Genomic DNA, 18,421 nt, shown 5'->3' on the forward strand with positions numbered 1-18,421 from the left:
AAAACGCACTAAAATGAACAGCACAACACCAATGTTTTCATCACAAACAGGATCTTTACCAGTGCTGGGTAGTAACTGATTACATTACCGAAAATTAAGTACTTGTAATTAGATTGTATCACGATTAGAGATTAGATTACAGTTACTTTTTTATGGATTACATGATTACAATTTATTCACACAGTGGCAGTACATTATTCATAATTTATTGACTTTTTCTCTTTTTACATTTTTTATTCATGTGATGCAGCGAATCCCAAACTTTTTGACCTAAAGTATTTTCTTGAAGCCCCCCTGAGATTTAAAGTTCATATTTTAATAATTTAACAACAAATTTGCATGTTTTCTGATGTTGGTTAATGGTCATGTTTCTCTTTTTTTTTATAACAATAATCCATTTTAAATCAATAAACAAGTTGTCAAAAGTAATCTAAAAGTAATCCAAAAGTAGTCGGAATACATTACCTAAAATGAGTAATCTTGATTATATTACTGACTACAATTTTCAACATGTAATTTGTAATCAGTAACAGACTACAAATTGTAAGTAATCCACCCAGCACTGATTTCATATAAACACTGATGGCAACAGGGATGGGAATCGTAAGCAATTCAACGATTCAGATTCTAAAAAATGATTCTGGTCTCATGAACGATTCCCTATGTACTTGTGAAGAAGCATAATAATAATATTATTTTTGATATTCAAGTACCATTTTAAGTACTTGATATAATAAAAAAGATTTCAGTAGAAATGAGGTAAAACAAGTAGTAATTCTGTCATGTGGTTCTCTTGAAAACTGCAAGTGATTCAATAAGTCAAGATTCAAGTGAGTTGGTAGATTGATTCATACACATCGCTCACTTGGTTTAGACTTAACATGACTTTTTAGGCAATTCATTAAAAAGAACTCGTAAGAATCACAAACAAAACTTTTATTACTGTATTTTATTGTATAAATTAGCACCTACGTTTAGCTTTTTACATCTGGCAACTGTATTTAGGCTTCAAAATTCAAAAGTTGTGAAGAGTATCATGATGATAATCATACATCTTTGTTGGTCACTTATTTTCTGCAGTAATATAAAAACCAATGGAAAAATCCCTTTTTTTGTTGGCTAGGGTACCAGGGTGATGCTAACTTATGGGTTGGCCTACAAAAATACAATCACTGCAGCACTTTATTTGATCCACATTTGCAGATATTTTTGACAAGAATAAGTATTTTTTAAAATAATGGAACCAGTTCAGAAAAAAAAAACAGCTTCTTGATTCCCATCCCAAGCCGACAGACAAAGCAAATCATAACACTCACACAGTCATGCAATCTAGGATGCACTTTATTGGAAGTCTAATTCATTGTGCTAAAAAAATAATTTTTGTTATGAATTACATTTACCATGCAAATGCTTATTATAGCAATAACTGAGCTTCATCAAACCAACAACTGGAAACATCATTTGACGTATTTACCACATTACAAATGCATATGCCACAGTCTCTTTCCCGTGATTTAAATCTATTTGAATGGTTTTAAGGCCTGAAGACTCGCTTCGCACACGCTTTGCGGCTATAATAAGCATATGTCAAGAGCAGTAAGCAGTGATGGCGCCCAGCTGGCCCATACACACTTGCTGTCACACAGCGGCCCCATCCAGGAAGGGGCCGAGAAGCTGGGCATCTGAGGGAGGTTAAGAGGCAGGTTGGGAACCCTGGGCAGGGGAACGCTGGGCAGATTGTTGGTGATGGTCCTGCCGGAGATCAGAGAGTAAAAGAGCAGAAAGCCCTGAGAGTAGGCCGACAATAAGAGTTCATCAGATAAAGAGCAGAATAACCGGTGGATGACTGATCATTCTGAGGCATCAGAAGCTTACTGACAGGGAAGAAATGCACCTTAGTTGGAGAAGACGGCATGTTTAATGAGACATAACAGTCTGTTCAATGCCATATTGTTTTAACGGTCATGTTCAGTTTGGATTCGCCAGATATAGAGACCCCAGATATAAAATAGTTTTTTTTAAGAGTATTTTCTTTCAATGTGTAAAAACATAACTAGAATGGATAACAGTAACATTTTGTGAAAAGTTCATGTCTACTTTGTGGTAAAGAAAAGTACAGCTAAAGCTTAAATAAAAATAATATATAACAATTATATATAATAATAATAACAATAACAACAACTATTATTATTATTAATTATGATGATGATGATTTATTTATTTATTATTATTTTAAGCGCTTACAAATGATTATAAAAGCGTTAACGCTTCAATAACAATAAATTATATATAATAATTAATAACAACAACAGGCAAAAATACTAAGTTAGTTTATTACGTCAGAGGAAATGTAAGGCAAATGATTATAAATAACAATTATATTAATTGCTTAGAAATTATTATAAAAGAGTTAAAGCTTCAGTGATAATAAATAATATATAGTTTTTAACAACAACAACAACAACTCTTCTTATTATTAGTAGTAATTATTATTATTTAATTATTTAGATAAATTATTATAAATATTATAAATAAAATATAAATATTAATAAAAGTTGTAGTAATAATAATAATAGTATTTAATAATTAAATGTAAAAACTATAATAATAATAATTGTTTCAGTTGATTTATTTACTGAATATTATAAATAACATTATATATTGTTTATATATTATTATTATTAATAATAATAATAATTAATAGGTAATTGCTATTATTATAATTATTATTAAGAAGTGTTTTGATTAGGTCAGAGGAATTTAAAGGGAAATTATTATTATGATTTTTGCTATTTTTACATGTACAACACAGGGGTCATTGGGACTCCAAACATAAAAACAGTAAAGTCATTCTCAGCAGAACATGATGAGACGGTCTTATGTAAGATCTAATTTTCACAGCCAATGTTCTCTTTAGTTTTGCATCCACAGGAAATTGTTTGGTCAACCGTATGATCACGACAGCACAACATACAGACTTCACATCTGCACCTCACAGCCTTGTGTTCAGTCCCATCAAATTAAATATGGTGAAAACAAACAAGAAACTGTGAAGTAAATCAGAAAAGTACAAAGCATTAATGGAAAATGATGAGGACAATCTTTGAGGCTCTATTCTTTAACCTCTCTCCAATCATCTCTGAAACATGAACAAGTTGATGGGTTTGCTAGAAACAGCCCGACACGGTTAAACAAACACGGCACTGTATTCGCTTAAATGCAAAGAGAATCAATAAGAAAACATACGTACATAAAATAACATTGGACTCTAATGGCTTGGCTCTTACTTCACAGACTGCCACGTCTCCTGCTCAAAGCCGCGATGAATGGACTGAGCTATCGACGACTCCATCAGGTCAATGTAGCGCACCACCAGAGGGATGTATAGGTCCTGGAGGTGCTTATGGAACGTTCCATTGCACAGGTGAGCTAGAGAACATGAAGGATGAATGAAGGCTTTACAACAATATTGACGGATGTGCAACTTACTGTATATTATCAGGCAAAATATTGTGAGCAATGCTATTCTGCAGTGGAAATATATCTAGAATGACTGTTGCAGAAATCATAGACAACTGTAATAATTTTTAATTAATAATAAAGGAGACATATTATGCCCCTTTTTACAATATGTAATATAAGTCTCTGGTGTCCCCAGAATGTGTCTGTGAAGTTTCAGCTCAAAATACTCCACAGATCATTTGTTATCATGATATGTCACCTTTAATAAATTAATAATCTAAATAACTACTTTAATGTAAAATATACATTTTTTTATGGTGTTGAAAAACAATGAACTAAACTAATGAAACAAATTAGTGAATTTATTTGCATAACAATTGGAATGATTTCCGAATATCATGTAAACATGGTTTCATTGTGTTGTGGAGCTGCTCATTTGCACATAAATTACTATTTTTTCCTGAAATTAATTGAGATTAACCCCACCTAACATTAAAGTTTTTAAATATATTTTTATATTGCAATCATTTCACATTCAATCTTCAAATGAATGTAGAAACAACATAAAGACCGTATATTTTTTAATATTTGTTTAGTGGCATCATTTTTTATGACTTTTTCACCTTTTAAGGCGAGTAACACTGATACCAATACTACTGATGTCTCTAGGTTGTTCTTTTCCCCCCTAATATTTAACCATTGACTATAGCCATTCAATTACAGTATAACTGAGAGCTATCAATCTTAACATTTACTAGACTTTAAAAAATAACTTCTAATTTAAGTGAACTTAAAACAATCTTCACATAAACCCATTATAATAAATGTCAAAACTGTGCCCTTCAGCAAGTAGGAAATATACAGAAACTGAATAAAGTTATCAAACGGTAAATTCTCAATCAAATATAGCTGAATCCTTAAAGCTACTCTGGTAACACCAATACCTTCCATTGGTATCGACATATAATATAAATGAACATTTAGACCATTAAAAATGCAGCCGAAAGATGCCAAACATGGCATACCTGTGATCTCTGTTAACAATAGTGTGCAATTCTAAAATGTTCATTTAAAAGAGTTTGTATCAATACATAAGCAAACAAATTATTAGATGGGGAAAATTGGGTACATGTCTGTTTCAAAGTGAATTTAGAGTGAAAACTCTACATTCCTTTGAGTTGTAAAACAATCTTATCTTGATGCGTGTCTTTGTTACCACGGTAACCAGAGGCCTGGTTCTCCCTGCACGTGTTTTGCTTGTTGGGGAGGGGTATTGTCCACTATTTGTTAAATATAACAAACACTCATGTGTCTGATCCACCTCAATCATTACATAAAGCACTTAGAAGGAAATGGGGGTCTGACAGAGAGCGAGAGAAAGAGAGAGAGATTCATGTCTCCTCAGGCATCATTAAGTGTAATTCCCATCTCTCTGTTCTTCATCATTAACACTAGCCTTTTTACTCTCGTGGGTGTTTGAGCTAATTTCCCAACCATTTAACAATGATGAAACTCATTTGAGCATTTAGTGTCAATGTCACAATTTGTTTTGTCATGTGCACACACTCAAAACTGTAAAAAGCACGCACAACTGAAACTAATCAGGAAAATTAGAGATTTAATTTGGAATATGCTACAGTGTTATCTGCTACCTACGACTCTCATTTGGTTGCTCTAAGGCTTAACGTCTGATGAATTCAGAGCCAAATTAAGATGTACAGTATATACTCTAAATAATGGAATTGTCAAGAAAAATTTCAAAAAGTCAAGGTAGCATGGAGATTTTTGTGCAACTATTTTAATTGTCCCAAATAATACCACATTATTTAGGCGATATGAATTTGATCTCATTCGGCTAAGAAATTCATCACATTTTAGTCTCTAAATGTTTGGATAAAATGTAATTCCTTTTTATATTGCTCAATGAGCATTTTTTACTTTTGTGTCTAATTTTTCCAGAAATATTTCACATGTACTTCTTGAATAATTATTAGATATCCTCCTGATAATGACACTGTGCCATGATGAACCAGAGAAACGATTCAATATTCTGTCATTGTTCACACACACACACACACAAAAAATCACCAAGGCTGCAATTATTTGTTCAAAAGTACAGTAAAAATGTGAAATATTATTACAATTTAAAATAACTGTCTTTTATTTGAATATATTTTAAAATGAAATTAATTCCTGTGATCAAATCTGAAGTTTCAGCATCATTACGCCAGGCTTCAGTGTCACATGACCCTTCAGAAATCAGTCTAATATGCTGATTTGATGATCAAGAAACATTTCTTATTACTATCAATGTTAAAAACAATTGTGCTGTTTAATATTTCTGTGATTTTTAATGATTCTTTGATGAATATAAAGTTCAAAAGAACAGCATTTATTTGAAATCAAATCTTTGTGACATTATAAATGGCTTTACTGTCCCTTTTAATCAATTTAATGCATCCTTGCTGAATAAAAGTAGGGATGCACCGATACCACTTTTTCCAGTACTCGCCCGATACCGATACTTTTATTTTTGGTACTTGCCGATACCGAGTACCGATACCAATATTTTCATTGCATTTGTAAATTTTTAAAATATTGGGTACAGAAACCAAAAGAGTATGTATAATGTTAGTTGGTTAACTTCATTTATCAAATAGATACAGTCAAACCAAAATATATTCAGACACCTTCAACATTTCTCACATTATCACAGTTTACTCGCTATAGTTTAGAAAATGGTAATAAAATATGACAAGAACTCAGAGTTAAACTGTGTCAGAACAAATTCAGCTTGATAATGTCACATAACTTTGATAGAAAGGTATGTAATAGATTACAATCAACCAAAAATTAGACAGCTATGACAGTATTTACACAACTATCAATACTTAGCCGGGCAACCCTTAGCCTTAATGACAGCATATAGTCTCCTGGGCATGCTGTCAACCAGGTTCATGCAAACCTGAACTTCAATTTTTTCCCAAACTCGGTCTGAATAATTTTTGGTCCCAAATTTGTATCAGTTTTACAGATAGTCCACTGTATGAAGAATGTTTGGGTATGATTTGTCACAGTTTACTTTATTTTGCCATCCTCACTTACATAAACACACAACAGAAGTGCGTGCTCTCTCTCTCCCTCCCTCCCTTCCTCCCTCCCTACCATTAAGTAATGTGTGCATTGTTTTACTTACTTCTTTTTGACATATCCGATCGAACTACAAACTTTCCAGTGATGTCTGTGAGAAAGGGATATTCACTCGACAAGCTCGCGCATATGCGCCGCCGCGCGCTCAATCCACTTACCAGCTGGCGCAAATCAGCTATACAGGCATTAATACTGAATGTTTTATATTCATTGCATACATATACTTCGTAGACATCTTTAATCTCTAATAACTCCATTCTGCTGTCTGTGTTTCTTTGTCTGAATATGGCACTTATCACATGCTGTGTGGTATCGGCATTTGGTATCGGGGCATTTTAACGAGTACGAGTACAGGAGCTCAGTATCGGGCCCGATACCGATACCAGTATCGGTGCATCCCTAAATAAAAGCATTAATTAAATCACGTAGTAGTAATTATTGTATGACTATTATATTGTTTCAGAAGTGCTTGTATTATTTTTATGATACTTTTCTGTCATGTTTAAGTGATTTTCATTATTATTTTTTTTAAATGGAAAAGAGCAGTGTGAGCATTCTGCTAAATCTCTCAGTCAGTCATGAGTTTGAAACAACATAAAGGTTGAGCAAATGACAAAATATTCATTTCTGGGTGAATTATTCCCTTAATGAAAATGAAAATTTTATGTTTATCTGCTTACCCCCAGGGCATCCAAGATGTAGGTGACTTTGTTTCTTCAGTAGAACACAAACGAAGATTTTTAACTCAAACCGTTGCAGTCTGTCAGTCATATAATGGAAGTGAATGGGAATCACGGCTTTGAGTAAAAAAAAACAGCCGGCTTGATGTGTCGTCTTCTTCTTCTTGCTTTACGGAAGATCGCAGACTTATAAGTGCATTACCGCCACCTATCTCTCAAATGGACCAAAAAATTTCCGAAATGTTCAACATGTTCGCCAACAGGCTTTGCTCATTATAATTCTACCTTTAAGAATAAAAAAGATGAATTTACTGAGATTAATTTAGTGAGAACAGGGCAGGGGAAAGCAATACGACTGGATCTTCTACAAGTAAGTTCATATATGAAACAGTGTGGGAGTTCCCTATATCTTTTTGCCAACTGTCTGTGTTATTAGAGGCTGCCATTTCCATTGTCATGCTCCCTAGATAACCGACCGTATCTATTCCAAATCAACTGCTGTTTGAACTAGACAGTAAAGCAAATCTCTTTATCACCGTTGCAAATGTCCCAGTCATGCAAAACAATCTTTGTAACTTCAACTTGGCTCTAGATGCTGTTCTATCAATAGACCAAAAGCTCCTCGTACAATTAACTTCATGTTGTGAAGTACTCAAAACTGTTTCACGGAAAATTTCTTGTTGATTACGAGAGATACCGGTGCTCAGGGTATGTCGGACACTGGGATTTGCAAAAACGTCCAGAATTGAGGTGACATGGAGATCATTTTCCCTCCAGTGTCACTAACCGATCACACTGTATATCTAATTAGCATGTTGACAATAACAGAGCACAGCATGTTAACCTGCTCGCCTAACAAGTATTGTTTTCCAAAGCGATACTGGTGCTAAGTAGTGCGCTTAACGGTGAGAACATGCAAGCAGAACTTTGGACAAACGGGAGCGGAAGGGGAGGAGAAAGAATGAGAAAGAAAGGTAAACACTACACACGGTCAGTTCGGAGGAAGTTGTTGAGCAGCTGAAAGAGGGGGAAACTTTCCCAGGAGTCCTGCGGCTGGACAGCCAATGCTGCGTCCATGTCCACCGTGTACAGAGACAGGAAGGTCTCGGCATGCTCCCCCATCGCCTCTGGCCACCAGGAGAAGGCCTGCGAAATACAGACATACACACTTAAAATTGGCATCAATGGTTCCACAAAGAACCTTTACCATCCATGGAACTTTTTCATTCCACAAAAGGTTCTTTATAGTGGAAAAAGGTTCTTTAGACTATTAAAATGTTCTACACGCTAAGAAAAAAATGGAAGAATGGTTTACTGAAAGGTTCTTTGGGGAACCAAAACCGGTTCCCCCTTTTGGAACCTTTTTTTAAATTTTTTATTTTAAGTGTATTAGGGTGACTCTTCAGTTAGGGACACTTTTGATTTGTTTTGTCTATATTAAACATTTATCAGGTTATTTTATTATCATTGATATGCTATTATAGTTTTATTATTATAGTTAGTAATTTTAATTGATTTTATTTTCATATTTTCTGTTGCCAGAAAATGTCACATGATCCTTCAGAAATCAATCTAATATGCTGATTTGGTGCTCAAGAAATATTTATTATTATTATTATCAATGTTGACAATTATTGTGCTGTTTAATATTTCTGTGGAAATGGTGACACGAAAAGTTTAGATGAAGTTTCAGTAATTTTGTTTGTCCTTGTGTTTTTGTCATTTTCATTGGATATTTTTTAATTTTTCTTTGATTTATTAATTAGTTTTAGTTATTTTAGTACTTCATGTTAAACTAAATGAAAATGAGAAATGCTACCTTTGCAAATAGCTGAAATAAAATTATTATTATATTTATATATTAAAATATTTATTTTATTAGTTTATGTTGTTTCAATGTTTATTTCAAAGTCACATTTTTTAATGGGTTTAGTTTTAGTTAATGATAATAACCCTCCCTGGAACAAAGATCTGATCCTTGCCTTGATAAGTACATTTTGGTAATTATTATTTTTTATTTATTTATTTTTTCAGGTTTTTGCAAAAACCAGGGAAGTCTTTGACTTGTGAAAACAAGTCTCTATCTATCTATCTATCTATCTATCTATCTATCTCTTTAAAAACTGAGATGTTTTTATAAATGCATTCTTAAAATCATCCTAATGGACATAAAGTTTCCATTAGTTTAGAATCACCCATTAACATGTAAACTACTAGAAATATGCTACATATTCTATACATGTGCAAACACACAATCACAAACAATAATGCCAAACGGCAACGTATAACAACAGAGAGACAATACTGAGAGCTAAACATGGTACACAACACTCTGATACTGACAACAAAGCACGATAAAACATGGAAATGATGAAACTAAAGCATGTAGAAGTCAAGCAATACAATGACGCGACCTTGAAAAGAAGCACACAAAGATGGAGATAAATAGAGAGAATGGAAGGTTGCTTCTGTGCCTGCATGCTTGCTTGGTTTTGTAAAGTGTTACTTGTAAACACCATGCATGTACACAGTTGTACAAACCTCTAACTTTAAGTATTATACTTTGAACTCATCAAGCATTATTTGTGCTACATAAAAAAATAAAAATAAATCATACAGCCTCTGGAGGAAAGTTGTGCTAGCTCCTAATGTAGTATTTTTCTAAAATGTGTTTCTGATTTACTTTGAATCAATTTTTCACTATGAAATTGGTATTACATTTAATAAATGACAAAGAAATGGCAAGTAACACATTAAGTTAAACATCAAATGTTTAAAATTTCTGACTGCGCAGAATCCAATTGAAATTACTGGATTTCGCCTGCAAAATTTTGCAGAGCAACTTTAAATTTGAATGCAATTTTCCACTAAAGAAGGGATTTTCCATACTTAGGGACCAGAACATAGTACCTTTAAAATAAAATAAAATAATTGGAGTATGTCTTAGAAGAAAATACTACTTTAGTCTTTCTACTTCAAAATGTTGTTAAATTCATTTTATGTGTTAATTACTAGCAAAAACCATTTTCCCCCCAGTGTAGTTTATACTACGGGAAACAGATGATTAAGGCCATCTGAAAAAATGGAAATGACATTTGACTATCAATTTCAACCTCTTTTACATAAATAAACATCCAACGTATTTAAATGTGGACGGTAACAATCACATGCACATAAAATCAAGTCTGTTGATTTTTAAACCGTTCCACATCTGGAAAAGGGTACTTTACTGTATTAGAAAGGTTAAAGGTTAAGTTCAAAAAAGGACAATTAGCCATCCACATGTCTTTTATGGTGGACTGCAGCAGACCAGAGCCCATAAATCCTTCTGAATTCTCCTGAGAAAAGGGAAAAATTCAGTGGCGTCCTCCTACATTGTGTCGAGCTCTTTATTGTCTGCCAGTATGTGCATTGAAGGCCCTTCTGAAAAGATCCAAGTCTATCAATGCATTTCTCTCTTTGCATTCTTCCACAGGCTGATTCCTGGGGACGGCTGCAGCTAACTTAATTGAGAGCGTCAAAAAAAGCCTGTCCATGTTGTCTTGTATTCTTTACGCCGGCGCGCGAGCCAAGAACTTTCCGTCCAAAGCGGTCAGCGTCGAGCAATGGGGATAAAAGTGCAATCAGTCACAGCGAAGAATAATACGGTGGAGAGGAGAATGCTGACTTATTGAAGGGTGCTATTGTGTACGGATATTCGTGTGTGTGTGTGTGAACGTCACTCTTGTCTGACTTGATGTTTTACAGTCGCTGGCCTTGAGGGAGCTTGTCTTCAGGGCTTTCAGAGACAGGTTTTGTATGGCGTAGAGCTGACAAACAGCAAAACTAGTTGTTCACTGCTGTATCTGTTTTAATCTAAAACATACTAAAAACTCCTTCCCCATTAAAATATAAAAAAATATATTTTTAATAACTAGACTAGACTCTTTTTTTGTTGCTTCGATGAATGTGTCTGGATTGTTGGCTAGTTGTGAGTTAAACTGTCAAACAACTAGTCAAACTGGAAAATATGTTTCACACATTGCACATCACAGCGTTTTATTTCACTAATTATGTTATTGACATTGTTATCTTATGTCCTTTCATGAAGATACAATAAAAAAAGAGCGAGTCTCATTCGCTAATAATTGTGTACAAAGGTTCAAATGTATATTTGCAGAAAGGTTCTCACACAAACTACATATATACATTTGTTCTTACTCATGTTATAATATCCACAGTTAATAATTAGCATATACAACCAAACCATCTTCATTTAAAGGATTTCCTAACAATCTCAGCCTGGATTGCATGCGATTTTTTGCATTTGTATGCAACTGAGTATTATTTATATTAAATATAAATACTGCATCACATTAGTATAAATATTTTGGAAATATAAAATAACTAAATATCTATACTAAATATAAATAATGCGTTAATGCATAACCTATTAATATAAACATTACACGTTTTATGTATTCTATATTAATATAAAATAACTGAATTTCTGAAGAAGAAAAAAACAAAGGTTTGGGGTTTAAAAAGATTTAATCAACAATACAGTAAAAATGTTAAATATTGCAATTTAGAATAATGTTTTATATTATATATATTATAGTAAAATTTAATTTATTCCTGTCATGCAAAGCTGAATTTTCAGCATCATTACTCCAGTCTTCAGTGTCTCATTATCCTTCAGAAATCAGTCTATTATGCCGATTTGCTGTCCAACAAACATTTCTTCTTATTATCAATGTTTAAAACAACATTGATAATAATTGTGCTGCTTAATATTTCCGTGGAAACCATGTTACATTTTTCAGGATTCCTTGATGAATATAAGTTTATTTGAAGTAGACATATTTTGTGACATTGTAAATGTCTTTACTGTCCCTTTTGATTAATTGAATGCATCCTTGCTGAATAAATGTATTTAAAAAAATCTTACATCCATATCCAATCTGCTTGTAAAATCATAACTGATAAAATAAATGGGGCTGTCCAAAAGAGAAGCCGCCGTGTATTTCTTGCTAATGACAACACAACACAACACAACATAAGAGTGAAATATAAGATTCTTACCTCTCTTCCCTAATGCATTTACAAACACAGGAGCGGAAGAGAGAAAGAGAGAGAAATATCAGATAGAAAAACATTTTGCCGTCTTCATGATTATTCAACATATGCATTCGAACACTGAAAACGCAGTACACACTGTATGAGACAATGTTTTACTCCTTGCTTTCACTGGACAAATTGCAAGTGAACATTATTTCACTAATGTAGACGTGAGCGCACCACGCACACACACCTTGATGTTTCCTTAGTGACAGCATGTGGGACATTGGTCTTGTTAGGCACAAGCGTTTTGGCATCATTGTCTCTGTCGTCTGTGACAGCTGTTGGAAGCTTGAGGACTAAAAATAGCCCACGAGCAGATGTCTACATTCACATTTTTATTTAGCAAACTATCACATCCCTGTCAGCGAAGCCTGAACACCTAGGACTGATCGCTTTCCTTCGATCTTGTATTTTTTGAATGTTGATGTGAGAGCGTTAGCGGGCGCTGGCCCTGTGCAGATGGGCCGTGGGCGTTGTTTTCCTGCGCCACTACTATGAGCTGGCATTGGACGGCTAAGCTGTCACTCGCTAACAGCTGTTATGGCAACGCGGCAAAGTAAATGGACAGCGAGACGGTAAATGATCACGAGTCTGCTCTGAAATGATCATGCAATACCTTCTGGAGCAACATGCAACGCCAAAAGGCCTGATGATAAACAAAGATTGATTCTCTGTCTACGTGACTGAAGGCTTCTTTGAACATATGTTGTAAAGAGACGTCACAAGATCAATGCTGCTGGTGCGGAATATTGCGTTGGATATTGAATTTGAGAAAAAGCATTGATACAAAGACTAAATGAAGGCTTTCTCAGCAGGAACTAGTTTGGACTGAGACAACCAGTGGTGGAAAGAGTACTGAAAAAATATACTCAAGTAAAAGTACCATTACCTTCCAAAAAATGTAGTGTGAGTAGAGTAAAAGTACTTGTCCAAAAAACGACTTGATTAAGAGTAAAAGAGTAGCCTATTTAAAAGTACTCATGAGTATTGAGTAGTGAGTACTGAGCTGTAGACCTATTACTCTCTATCCAATCACGTTGATGGATAAAAATAAAATTTAAATAAGCATGTAATGACCACAAACGGAGGAAAATAGCGGAGTTAAAGTACCGATACATCACTTAAAATGTACTCAAGTAAAAGTAAAAGTACACAATTTTTAAACTACTCAAAAAAAGTACAATTACTGATAAAAACTACTTAATTACTGTAACGTGAGTATTTGTAATTCGTTACTTCACACCCCTGGAGACAACACGCCACCGGTAACCAGTCTTTATGAAGAGATGGGTTTTCTGTGGGTTTTACCTCAGAGTGATGCTCGTCGTTCTGTTGTAACACTTCCATACACAGCTCTCCTAGTCTGATCATATCCTCCAGCCTTTTCTCTGGAGACGCCTGACCGCTGTCTGCTGAAACACAGGCATCACAACATTCACACTAGTTGTCAACCACTCCAAACATGTTTATAGGTTGAGATCATAAAGCAATGTATCAAAAGGGCTCAACAATAAGGACTTTGTCAGCTACACTCATTTTGACAATAAACGATCACAATTTTAAGTTTACGTTTAAAACTTCTCTGGATTTAACTTGCTGTCAAGTTAAGACAACTGCACATTTCAAGTTGACTAAACTTCACATTTTGAGACAGCACGTACACTTAATTAAGTTTATTTGTGATATTCTTGGCAGTATGTTTTGCTATGTAAATGTTTATGGATTAACTGCTGCCACTGAGTTTCCTGTATTATATCAACTGTATAATTTACAGCTATTATTGCACATTTTCTTTGAAAAGAAACCTTTACATTCGATGAAAAATGGTCAGAAACATATTTTAATAATATTGAAAATATTTCTTATAATGTACCATTTTAAATATATATATATATATATATATATTTCGCTTGCTTGTGTAAATACGAACAAATTATAAACTTATACTCTATTATGGTTCAATTTTGCAATTAATCCGTGGATCACATGCGTGCCGAACCGTGGGGCTTGGTCCGTACGGATCACGGATCAACTACGATCCGTTTAACCACTAATATATATATACCGGTATATATTATTGTAATATATTGTAATATTTTATTGTAATACAATTGTAATATTGTATTGCAATATATTTTAAAATGTAATTTATTCCTGTGATGTGGAATAAATGTCAAAAACATTTTTAATAATATTTCAAATATTTATTATAATATAGCATTTTAAATTAAAAATGTAATGATTCAAAATGAGTTCAAACTTGAGTTAAACTTGTGAAAAAAAGTATTATATTATTTGATGAATATAAAGTTCAAAAGAACAGCATTTTTTTGAAACACAAATCTTTTGTAACATTATACATTTTTTGCTGTCACTTTTAATATATTTATTGCATCCTTGCTGAATAAAAGTACTAATTTCTTTTGAACATTAGTGTATGTTTTTGTGCTGGAGCTACTGAAAACACCGGCAGGTGTTCTGGATTTTCATATCTGACAGGGCCAGCAAAAAAAAAAAAAAAACCTTACTGTTGAGCCCTGAAAAGTATTCAGTGAGAAACCTTCAATCTGGGCGTATTCAGTCAGCTGGGAGTAATTGATGAGCGCAGCTTTTTCCAGGCACTTCTGAACTATCTTACGCATCTCCTCAGGTGGGACCGGCGTGGTGATGTCTTTCATCAGAACCTACGAAATTACGCTTTAAGTTTTTTATCACAAGCTACTACACACAAGACATTGATATAAGATGCAAAGCATGCACAGTTAATTGGCCGACACTCACCCTTTCCAGAAGAGAGAGCGTGGCTTTAAGAGCCCCCTCCGGTTGCCCGAAGGGGAAACAGTACCTACAGGCAAGATGACAAAGGTAAAACTCGAGTGGTAATTAACTGACGGCTTAAAAAGAAAGAATACGGAGCGCAAACTGAAGGAGTCAGTCACAGACTGCTGTTTCTCAGCTATCATGGGACAATAATTACATCTCTTAAATAGAGATGTTTTCCAAAGCCTGTCGAGGAGGGACAGGTGTCAGCGTGCGCACGGACAATGGCAGGCGGGATGAATGAAGGCCAAAGGGAAGGGCTTCTCATGGAGGCCTCACACCACAGGTGTGAAATTGCCCCCCGAACGGCCGTGTTTTTTTTTCGTGCGTACGGGGCAAGAGGCACACTTATCAAGTGACTCAACAAGCTCTAATCAGCTTGGGTTGGGCACTGCGCTTAATCCCCGGCACGCCCGCACCGGCCTTGTCCATTTGCATAATCCAAGATGTTGTTCGTAGCTTTTGTTTGAGTGGTTTTATCTGGTTATTCAGTGTCGCTGCAACCGCAAGACTAAAACCCTCTTTACTAGTGTTTCCAGTGCGCTACAGGAGGGCCAGCGGGAGGTCGCTTCAAAACGAGGACCCACGAGGAGGGGGTGTGGTAAATGAGTAAACGGTCCACTGAGATGTTATACAGGGGTTATCAACTGATTTGGCTACAGGAACCAGTTATTACATTGTTATTACAAGATTGATGTTTAAAACAATGCTTAAAGGAATGGTTCACCCACAAATGGATATTTGCTAAAAATGCACTCACACTCAGGCCATCCAGGATGTAGATGAGTTTGTTTGTTCATCGTAACTGATTTGGAGGAATTTAGCTTTACATCACTTGCTCACCAATGGATCCTCTGCAGTGAATGGGTGCCGTCAGAATGAGAGTCCAAACAGCTGATAAAAACATCACAATAATCCACACCACTCCAGTCCATCAATTAACATCTTGTGAAGTGAAAAGCTGCGTGTTTGTAAGAAACAAATCTATTGTTAAGATTTTTTAACTTTAAACTATCGATTCTGGCCAAGATAATAGTCCATAATCTATAATAATGCTTCCTCCAGTGATCATCTACTTTTGTCCTCTCACATCAAAATCTACCAACATTTTGATTTAGAAATGTTTTGGCTTGTAAACGGTGCTTCATCTGTGCATATTTCTCTCCTGATTCAGACAAAACAGCTTTTTCACTGGAGAAAGCGAAAATGTCTTGATGGTCAGTTAGGTTCTTTATTTATTATAAACATGCAGCTTTTCACTTCAGAAGACATGAACTGATGGACTGGAGTGGTGTGGATTATTGTGATGTTTTAATCAGCTGTTTGGACTCTCATTCTGACGGCACCCATTCACTGCAGAGGATCCATTGGTGAGCAAGTGATATAGTGCTACATTTCTCCACATCAGTTCACATGAAGAAACAAACTCATCTGTATCTTGGATGGTCCAAGGGTAAATACGTTTTCAGCAAAGTTTCATTTTTGGGTGAGCTATTCCTTTAATATTCAATAATATTATCAAATTGACTGCAAGAACACTATTGGAAGAGAACTTGAACTTGACCTGAACGGAGCTGGATAATGACAACTCTCTGTCAAGAAGCTGCTTTGAAATCATCTATATTGTATAAAACTCTATAATGTGCCTTGACTTGATTATATAGTTAGCTATTACTTATATTTTTGCATTGATTTTTCCATTGCTATTTCTCTATTTCAGGGCAGAAGTGGACGTGGGAGCTTGTTCTACCTGAAATGTGTGATCTGCTTCTCCAGTAAAGTCAGCAGTCTGCTCCTGATCTCCTCAAACTCCTCCTTCTCCTGTTCTGTCACTGTGCCCATGCCGTCCGGTCTGCCAAAACAACAAGCAAACATTCAATGTTCTTCTTAATTCTTTACAACACCTGTTCATTAACTCCAACTGCCCTTGAATCCTGTGCTTCAACCTCATAATCAAAAGATTTCTCAAAGATAATTGTCAAGTTTCACAAATATTTCAGCACAACTGAACAATGCTTCGACTCACATTGAAGGGTTTCACAATCCAAAACCCTTAAATAAAAGAATATCCAAATAAATGTATCCTTTGTGAATCGCATTAAGGTAATGCAAGATGGGAAGCAATTGGAATTATCTTAAAATTAAAATTCAACAAATTATTCAAATAAAGCACCATTTTAAATGATTTGTATTCATATGTAAATGATTTTATATGATTTATATGATTTTATATGATAAAGTGGGTGTATGTGTGTACTGTACACTGTGTATGTGTCTGTATATATACAGTATATATATATATATATATATATCCATAGTAAAAAATAATATGAAATTGAAATTCGAATTTCGAATAATTATTCGAATAATGTCTCTTTAATATTATTTTATTTTTATTTTAAATAAAACTATTGTTTCAGATATAAGATTATCAAGCTGTTTATTAAAAATAAAATAAAGATTATTCAACCAAATAAAGATTATAAAATAAAATTATTCAACAACTAATTAAATAAAATAGAATATAGAATAGAATTTTAAAAATATCAAATAATCTTGACTTATAGAATTGACTTAATTTTGAATGAACTTATTTCTAATCTTCTAAATGTTATCATCATTTTATTTTGAATGCAATTATTTGAATAATTTACAGTCTCAAATATATATTTCAAATATATATTTCATATATTTAAATCTTATATATATTATATATACTGTATATATTCATAATAAATAAAAATAAAACTTTTGAATAATGTCTAATCTCTGAAAAAAATTAAATAAAAATAAATAATATAGTACCAGTCAAAAGTAAATTTAAGTAAGAAATAAAAAATGATGATAAAAAATGTTTCTTGAACAGCAAATCAGTATATTCGAATGATTTCTGAAGCATCATGTGACTGAAGTAATGATGCAAAGAATTCAGCTTTGAAATCACAGGAATAAATTACATTTTACAATATATTCAAATAGAAAACAGTTATTTTAAATAGTCTCTTCAAAATTTTGTTTATTCATTAATATTTGTTTGAATAATGTTAAAGATATAAGATCAAGATGTTTATTCAAAATAATATAAAGATAAATTATTCAACAACTAATTAAATAAAACAGAATCAAATAATATTTAATAAGATTAATAATAATAAATTAATTCTGTCTGTCTGTCTGTCTGTCTATCTATCTATGTCTGTCTGTCT

At 33.8% G+C, this 18,421-nt stretch overlaps 1 protein-coding gene across 4 annotated transcripts in view; it reads right to left on the reverse strand.

Moving 5' to 3' along the window:
• Window positions 1–18,421, reverse strand: part of LOC107753627 (calcium-dependent secretion activator 2-like) — a 158,460-nt gene that overhangs the window by 15,038 nt on the left and 125,001 nt on the right. For 2 of the 4 annotated variants that reach the window (XM_016569835.1, XM_016569834.1), the window contains exons 14-21: window positions 16,966–17,067; window positions 15,177–15,240; window positions 14,956–15,079; window positions 13,704–13,807; window positions 12,357–12,365; window positions 8,282–8,438; window positions 3,288–3,429; window positions 1,633–1,752 (exon numbers count right to left, since the gene is read on the reverse strand). In XM_016569835.1, coding sequence (XP_016425321.1) covers window positions 1,633–1,752; window positions 3,288–3,429; window positions 8,282–8,438; window positions 12,357–12,365; window positions 13,704–13,807; window positions 14,956–15,079; window positions 15,177–15,240; window positions 16,966–17,067 — 822 coding nt within the window. The remainder of the gene's footprint in view (window positions 1–1,632; window positions 1,753–3,287; window positions 3,430–8,281; window positions 8,439–12,356; window positions 12,366–13,703; window positions 13,808–14,955; window positions 15,080–15,176; window positions 15,241–16,965; window positions 17,068–18,421) is intronic. The other 2 variants (XM_016569837.1, XM_016569836.1) reach the window with 1 other exon arrangement.

This window comes from Sinocyclocheilus rhinocerous, unplaced genomic scaffold, assembly GCF_001515625.1.
Source record: "Sinocyclocheilus rhinocerous isolate Xijiao unplaced genomic scaffold, SAMN03320098_v1.1 scaffold200, whole genome shotgun sequence".
Classification (NCBI taxonomy): domain Eukaryota; kingdom Metazoa; phylum Chordata; class Actinopteri; order Cypriniformes; family Cyprinidae; genus Sinocyclocheilus; species Sinocyclocheilus rhinocerous.